Source organism: Clavelina lepadiformis, chromosome 6 (genome assembly GCF_947623445.1).
Source record: "Clavelina lepadiformis chromosome 6, kaClaLepa1.1, whole genome shotgun sequence".
NCBI lineage: Eukaryota > Metazoa > Chordata > Ascidiacea > Aplousobranchia > Clavelinidae > Clavelina > Clavelina lepadiformis.
The window spans coordinates 1,088,988-1,097,278 of NC_135245.1; the positions used below are offsets into that span (position 1 = coordinate 1,088,988).

At 37.8% G+C, this 8,291-nt stretch overlaps 1 protein-coding gene across 2 annotated transcripts; it reads left to right on the forward strand.

Annotated features, from left to right (window-relative positions):
* The first annotated feature begins 796 nt into the window (after window positions 1-796).
* Window positions 797-6,670, forward strand: LOC143462798 (uncharacterized). Of its 2 annotated transcripts, none has more exons than XM_076961087.1 (9): window positions 797-2,900; window positions 3,576-3,657; window positions 3,898-4,057; window positions 4,372-4,518; window positions 4,619-4,698; window positions 4,812-4,977; window positions 5,052-5,230; window positions 5,936-6,110; window positions 6,331-6,670. In XM_076961087.1, exons 1-9 carry the CDS (start codon window positions 2,546-2,548, stop codon window positions 6,436-6,438), a joined length of 1,452 nt encoding a protein of 483 aa, XP_076817202.1. In that variant the 5' UTR covers window positions 797-2,545; the 3' UTR covers window positions 6,439-6,670. The 2 variants fall into 2 exon arrangements, with proteins under 2 accessions (XP_076817202.1, XP_076817203.1); XM_076961088.1 differs by having other exon boundaries at window positions 798-2,834.
* The last annotated feature ends 1,621 nt before the right edge of the window (window positions 6,671-8,291 follow it).

The following is an 8,291-nucleotide window of genomic DNA, read 5'->3' on the forward strand; positions in this document are numbered from 1 at the left end:
CCCCAAAAAATCAGGGAGTATTTTTCGACCGCTTTTATGTTTGACTGATTTACTGCTTGTCGTGTGGCGTAGCTACTGTATATAGGTTGAATTAGAAGCAGTTTGTACAACTGCTTGACTTGTGCGGCCTTATACACCGATCTCTTTCAATTTTTCTCATTTACTTAACAATTTAATGAAAAGTTACTTGATTATTTCTATCTGTACATTTTAGTTGAAGTGCCAAAAAAGTCTTCAAAGCGGATTACTTTTTGTCAATTTTTTGTACAGAACTTTTTAGGGTATAAATGTAACAGTTATAGCCTACGGTAGGTAACCTACTCCACGAACATATTCACGAAACTAAAAAAAGGTCTTATGTGATTCGAAAATCCTGAAATGAAATTCTCTGAGCATTGCACTGTAAATTAAATTAAGGAATGCATGATTCTGTTGAAAAACAGTTATTTTATTCATATCTGTTGATCTGCTTATGAGTATTTATTTATGAAAAGAGTTTAAGTATGCAGGCTTGTATAGTGTAGACCAGGACTTCTGAAACTGTGGGTTGCGACCCCGTTTGAGGTCACAAAATGTAATTTTGGGGTCGTGAAAAAAACTTAATTTTTATAAATTGAATTTTTTTTGTTAATTTTTAATTCGCGTTACTGTTTCCATTACGAGATTCCTTTATTACTGCAGGCTACAGCTACTGTACTTCGGTGGATTGTGTGCACTTGTATGATTTTGCCAGAGACAAAATACATCTTGAGATTTGTAATTGGACGTTTATAGTTTTAACATCACTAACGTCTAGGTTACCCCTCAAGGGGTCGCATGGAAATTTCTTTTCAAAAATGGGGTCGCAGAACCAAAAAGTTTGAGAAGTCCTGGTAGTGACTGTAGAATATGTCATTCTTACAACGCCAAAAGCGTTTATATACAGATGTTAGATGATTTATTGACTACAAACAAAGCAAAATTTCTTCAACGGATAATTTTTGCATGATATTTCATTACGTGTGAGACTTTGACGTGCTGACGTATGAGGTAATTGCTGCCAACCACTCCGCGCGTGCTGAGAGACAAAGATTCAGTTACTGGAGCCTTTTCATTGTAGCCTATAAGCATTGAATATATTTTGAGGCAAATGACGCACTTGCCTAAAATTTTTTGAAATTCCGGTTCATAAATTTCTATGCTATATTTCACAATATATGATTTATCAACAACATATTTAACCGGAGACGTACGTGATATATTTGTGTTTGCCTCCGTCAAAATTCATCCAGGCTACGAGCTTGCGTGTCCATACTATGTACTTGTCGCCTGGTCAACGCGTACCGGCCAATGCGGTCAGAGGTTTCTACTGAGAACCTAGTATAGCCAATTGGCTGACCACTGAAAAGTAATTAAAATTTTACACTAATTTTGAAAAAACAGACATTTACATTTATCATCGTCAATTTTAAGTATCGAGGTAAATAGTCACCGCTAGCAGTCGCAGTTTACACAAACACAATCGAACAGTTTTGTAAAACATGTTTTATGAAACGCCCCTATATAAAATCGTTTGCGTTTTGGACGAGCCTTCATCGTGAAATATGAATTTGTTGCTTGTCTGTAGAGTAAAAGATGTTATTTATTACAACAGTGAGCCGTTTTATGGGCACTCGTCCTATAAAAGCGGTTATTTGAAACGACAACAAAAGAAGACGCGGTGCAATAAAACTCAGTTAACGGGTTCGGACTTCTTCACCGAGAATTTCCATTCGTCAAACCCGTAATTTTATCGCCGAAAATCGCTTTAAAGGCGCCTATAAGTACGTAATGACACACCCCATTTATAGATGCAAGCAACGAAGAGAAACTTTAGTAATAAGCCCTTGGGGCAAATTCATCTTTCAACACTACATTACGACAGAAGAGCCCGGTGTACTACACATGGTTGTTGGCAAATTAATGAAAGCCAAAATGTGTATCAGTTGTGGCTCGTCGCGTCATAAGTAGCCGGAACAGCAGCTGAATGAAGACAAAGTTGAGGTTTTTGCTGAGTTTTGAAGTAGGATTGTAGTGATTATGACGATTATGACGAACTTCAATGCAGTCTATGTGAGTTGTATTTATCCACTGAACAGTAGCGAGAATTTTAAACCGAAATTGGTTGCTGAGACTTTTTGAAAACTCGATTTTTTTTGTTTAAAGAACCGCTTTAAAACATTTCAATTTTTTATGACCTTTATAGTGGGGGCACTCACCACTTTAAAAGCAGGATGTGGCGTTTCAGTTTCAGTGGTACGATATTGTGACGTCACATTTTAAAACGTATGTTTTGCAAATCAGTAAATAACAGAATGGTCCACCTTTCTCAGTGAGGTTTCGGTACAGCTTAACCTTTTCCCCTCAAGAACAAACGATTAATAGTTAACGTCATAGCTTTAACAATCACTTGTTTTCTTCTAGAATTGAGTCACTAGCAAAATAGTAGTAGACTACAGTATATAAGGCGAAAGATTTCTCGGAAAGTCTAAAAAATTTTTGTTTTTGTAATAACGCAATATTCGTTATGTCTTACAATGAACCAAAGAAACACTTCTACTTTCGGTGTACCGGAAGTGTTATGTCTCCAAGATTCCTTTTTCTCATTTCCATTACCCTGGGCATCTTCTTCACGTACGAGGCGTTCATGAATGTTAGCCGGGTTTCGCTCTGCGTGGAGCGGACGTTTTACGGAGTTCGACTCGAACGAAGCCTTGGATCTTTCCGCCCCTTCGAAAACGACGTCGTTTTGGAATATCGCTCATTTGCTCACATTTGCAACAAGACGGGATGGAAGGCAGAAGATTGTCACAACGGTTCGTGCACTCGGGTTATTGTCGGTGGAGAGATTTATGCAAAACCAGTCGCTAACGCCACAAATAGTAAGTTTTTGACCGAGTTTTTATTTTCTTTTGAACAAATCATTCTGTGGCGCTTGCGAAACGATTAATGCCTTATTTTCTTCCAAACACACTTGGGCTTTAGACTTATACTGTACCACCATCAAATGTTCGCAACTAGGCCAAGTTTTGCCCGTTCAAAATGCACTCGCATTTAGCATGTGCAGTGCTAAGCAAAGCTGGTAACAAAACACCTTCGGTGGAACCCGGCCGGGTAGAACTGGAGCGTAATATGGAAAAAATTTGACGTCAAGATGGATGCTTATAGCTGTTACCAAGCCCAGAAAAAACTGAAAACTGAGAGTTTACAGAATTACTACCGCAGCATCAATGCTATTATTCCGATACTCAAACTAATATTAACACCGTTCTACTTCGAGATAACCAATGCTGGTTTTCTTTCATCTCTCCACTGACAAGTCTTCTTCTGCTAATTTTTCACCTCTGGAAAGCACTTTATTTTTTTCTAATAGAAATATTTTCAAGGTGAAACAGCACAAATTAATACTTAATCAATTAATCATGTATGTACTTTTTTGAAGAGATTTTGTTGTGAAATTTAATTTGGTCTTAATAAAATGGAGCGTCGTATAATGCCGACAGCTGTATTGAAATAAACTTTATTTTTAACAAATAAAATTTTGCTTGTGTTTTCAGGTGCAAGAATAGTCAACGAAACCTTGGACACAACAACCACACCGCCTCCAGCTTCACAAAATGTACATGTCATGGCCAAAAGGTATTTTTAGATCCAAACAGGTTTTATTAAAATTTTAGTGTGGCATTTCCTCGGTAATTTCAGTACGTTTATTAAAGTGTTATTCACTAAGACTAAATGAACCGATTTTTTACTCCAGTAAGACGAATATTAGTAGCAAAACATTTGAAATGAGATCAAAAAAATTCCCAGACAAATGAAAATGAAATGATACAACAGAATTTATTGGACACAATTGATATTTCATAAAACCATTTACAGGATAAATTTATTGGACTGCCATGGAATTAATCGACTGATGCGAGAAATAAATGGTTCCGACTTCAAAACACATAAGTATGAGTCGGATGAGACCATTTCAGTAAGGGTTGGAAAAGCACCATCACATTTAAACACCTCGTCCATGATTGAAATAAAAGAGGTAAGTAAAAAACCTATACGTAAAATTAACAACAACTTCATTAAACAAACTATATCATCTATATTTTTACGCAGTTGGATTCACTTTATGTGACATCTGTGGCGACATGTTAATTGCCCTCACCTTATATCATCCCGCACCTAGCGTTAATTACGGTCTACTAAATTTTTGTGGTTTCGGTCTTGCGGGTTGAGATTACAAGTGTAACCCGACGGGCCGGTCTTAGTGGGAATGTATTAATTTCTTTGCTCTTTGTACCTTAAGATAATTCCATTTATGACCCGCTGTTAACCCATTCCATCAATATTCGCCAGGCTGAAGCCCACACAACCGGTTACAAGAAGTTATATGAAGAATTTAAAAAGAGAGAAACACTTGGATGGAATTTCATAGGCTTGCCTACTTATTTTGGAGTCTGCACCACTAAAGATCGCATCCGCATTGTGAATGAGCACGTTTTTGTAAGTTATTGCGTTACAAGCATTAAGCCTTGTTTCGTTCTTTACGAAACTTCAGGTGCCAGTTTGGAAAACTTTCGATGTTTTTTCTCTTTGGTAACAGGGGATGAGTTTGTGCGACGACGTTTCGAAAGATCACAGCAATTTTAGTCGTGGAAGTTGCTACAAACTCACCAAATTCGGGTATGGGTTTTAAAGTGCTAAATAAATGCGACGCAATTGTTTGACTTACATGAAATATTTTGAATCCCAACGAACAAAATGGACTAATTTATTCCTGTCGGTTAAATTTTCAGTAAAACGATTGTGAAAAGTGGAAAGACGAAAGCCAAAACCGACTTGACCGGGGCGACCTTGAAGCTAGTGAGATATTTCATTTGCTTCGTTGCTGAGTTGGAAGAGAAAAAATTCATTGTCGAAGATTTTCACGGCATGAACTTTATCCTCAAAAGCGATATGTCGGTGAGTTGGAAAATGGAGGCAAAAAGCAAAAATAAGATGATCTCGGGTCTAAGAATTATGCTTCCGGTGCGCAGATGATGCTGAAAAACATCGATAACCTGCTTTACTACGGAGGCAGAAATTTGTACGGGAACAGCGTCTGCATACGAGATAGAGATTGTCCCTATCCTAAAGGCGTCCACTGGTACAACGGGTCCGCCAACCACATCCTGTACAGCAGTTGCAACGACGTCGGTGAATGTAACAAGGGAAGGTAAACGCCTTTGTGATGTCAAAATGCCGCCTGTTTCCTTTAGTGAGGTAACAATATCCTCTTGTTTATGATAACTTTTAGGTTCTTACAGATAGGGCCATAGGCACGGCTTCCATTGATCTGAAATCCAAAATAAGGGCGACTGGAAAAAATAAGATTTTTCTACCAAAAAATAAACAAACATTTTTTCAACAACAAACAACAAACGTACTCATCACGGAAAACGTTTTTACGTTTGCTTATTTTTAAATTTAGGCTAAAATAAGTTGTTTGTCGAGGAAATACACAACCTTCACTGCAGTCTGTAGTCTACAGAACTATCCTTCATATCTAACCTATATAGACAGCCTGAAGTGCTAACAATGCTTCATGCTTATCCTACACGGCTTGCCACTATGCATTGATACTTGTCCAATAGCCAGTGTAGCGGAATGTTCATTGAGCAAACTCTGTATAATCTCATGGTGCAAATCACACTTTTGCAACTTTATGAAGCAGTCTATAGCCGGTTTCTAGAGTAAATTCCATTCTTTTACTTCTGTTTCAGCATTTTCTATGCTTATTGTGGCTTTATAGACCGTTTATTGCAGGAATCAAAATTCTCCAAAATACCCACCTATACTGTACTTAACTCTAAATATTTCGTCAATCAATATGCAAGCTAAAAGTTCAAATGTATCCTAACTCAAAATTTTTTCCCGTCAGGTGCGTCGGCTTCAACGCGTCCATGCATTTGTGTGCAATCTCCAACTGGCTGATAAAGTTCTATCTTCCCTACATATCTGAAAGCAAAGAACGAGCTAAGATGCTCCATGTGTCTGACATGCTTTCCAATCCCTATGCAGAGGTTCGCACGTCAGGGAAAGCCGCATGCAACGAGGTAACTGGATTTACCGGTATGGCAGCAAGTCCTTTGCATAATGTTCAGGCTTTTAGTCTCATACATTAGCATTGGTTAATCGCATAAGTCAGTTAATTAAACGAAATCGAAGAAAATTTTCAAGAGCCACGTCATCGTAGGTCAGGCGTTGAAAGAAGCCACCTATTTTTGACCTGGCTTTTGTCCAAAAGTAAACAGGAATTTTTTTGTTTTTTTTCAGGTAACCAATATATGGGTTTCCTATCAATCTGTGATGAAGAAAAGCAAAAATATAAAATCGGGCTTTCACCTGGCGTTACCTGCGGTTATGCGAAAAAATTCTATCTAGACACTGTTTCGTAAAAGTGATAATATCGCGTTTTGCTATTGTCGCCTAAATTCTTCATTTATTTATGAGGACTTCATTTATTTATTCTAGACAACATTTCAACTTTTTCAATAGTTTGAAATTCTTATAAAATTTTGTCTATATTAGTCACTGTGCCGTCACTCCTTAAAAAACGATATTATTGCTACGTACGCATTCCATCATTTATTAAACGGAGCAAAGAAAATTCAGATTTTCAGTTTCCTCTATACCACAGCTGTCACATTGCATTGTGTTGTAACCAGTGATTACAAAGAAACTCTGAGACTCCAGTCATTGGCTTCCTGGCAGAATTATCTGTTCTTTATATCTTTTAAATTAACAACATGATGCAAAAGCGATACTAAAATACTACAAACAAAAGCAAAACAGGCAGCATACGTTTAATGCTCAGCATACGTTTAACCGGCAAGTAGATCAGCCATCCATTTTTCCGATATTTTTTTAATTGATGTCAGGTTGTTTTCCCTCTCAAATCGGTTGTTCTCTGAAACAACGTGTTGGCTGCCATTTTATTAAAAAGCGCTCAGTATGTGGTGCTAAAGAGTTGTAGTTACACCTTAAAAAACGCTTTGGTCCAGTGGCGATTCCAGGGTTCGAGTTCAGCGTGATTTAAGATTCTACTCTGTGCAGCGGGTAGAGTAGGTGCGCTGCGCTCAATGACGTACTTTGTATATTTCTTTCAAACGTTTGAGCACAAGTTTTTTACACATATTTCAGTATTTTCTTGAACATAGTTCTACCGAAATGATTTCTGTGTTCATCGCAGGATTGTTTTCGTTTCACATTATATTTGCAAGAATGACAACGTCTCCAGTGTAACAGGATAAAACGAACGGGTCTCTTAGGGGTAAAAAACTAACCGGTATGTGACATCAGACCGTCGACATAAACAAGAGAAATTGAAGACGGAATCACCACAAGCCAGCACAGTCTGTATTTGGTCAGTGTAATGGCGGATGAAAATCTGCTGCTTTTTTGATCTTAGTCAAAAATTTGTCTTTGCGTTTATAAACCAGTGGTATCAATTACGTCACTTGCCTCAACATAAACGTGGACCTCGAAATTTCTGACGAGGTCATGTGAGGCTGATAACATGCATTTGCCTCTGCTGTGATTTCATACTGAAGCGAAACGTATAAACACGTCGGCCTGCCAGTATTTGGCCGAATCCCATATCAAAACCAAGACATATTCGCCGTTTGTCATAATAAGTTATCGCATACACTTTATTACGCTATAATTAGGCTTACTACTTTTGTTGAGATTGGTTGATGTAGTTGGGCAAGTTTTGAGTCTCAGTTCCAAAGCTCATCTCTGGTGTCAGTAAGCTTTCGTTGGAGAGAATTTTCAATGATGCGACTCAACGCCTGTGTCCGTAAATTGAGCGTTTAAAATCTCTTATTTCACCATTTGTTGGTGTTTTGTGAAAAAGTCAGTCACATACGCTTCATACATTGTTCTGTGTAGGGAGAGAGGGTTTTATTCTGTTCAATAAAGTTCGTTAAAGCGATTGATGCAAAACATGACGTAGCCATAGTTCGTAAATAATAGTTTGCCATAAATTCTTGTTTTCAAACAAGCAGCGTGTTAGTGCAGTGCAACCGTAGTATAAGCAGTGGGTTAGTTTCATAGTTTTCAATATTTTTTGTGATTATATCTTTTGTTAAACTGCTAGGCTAAGCTATGAAGTCACACTATGGAAAAGAATTTTGTGTTTTCTGACAACGTTGCCAGTGGCGAGATAACCGGAAAAAATAGTTTACGCGTGGCTTTGTTAGAGGAGTCGCTATTCTAATCCTGTCCCATGACCA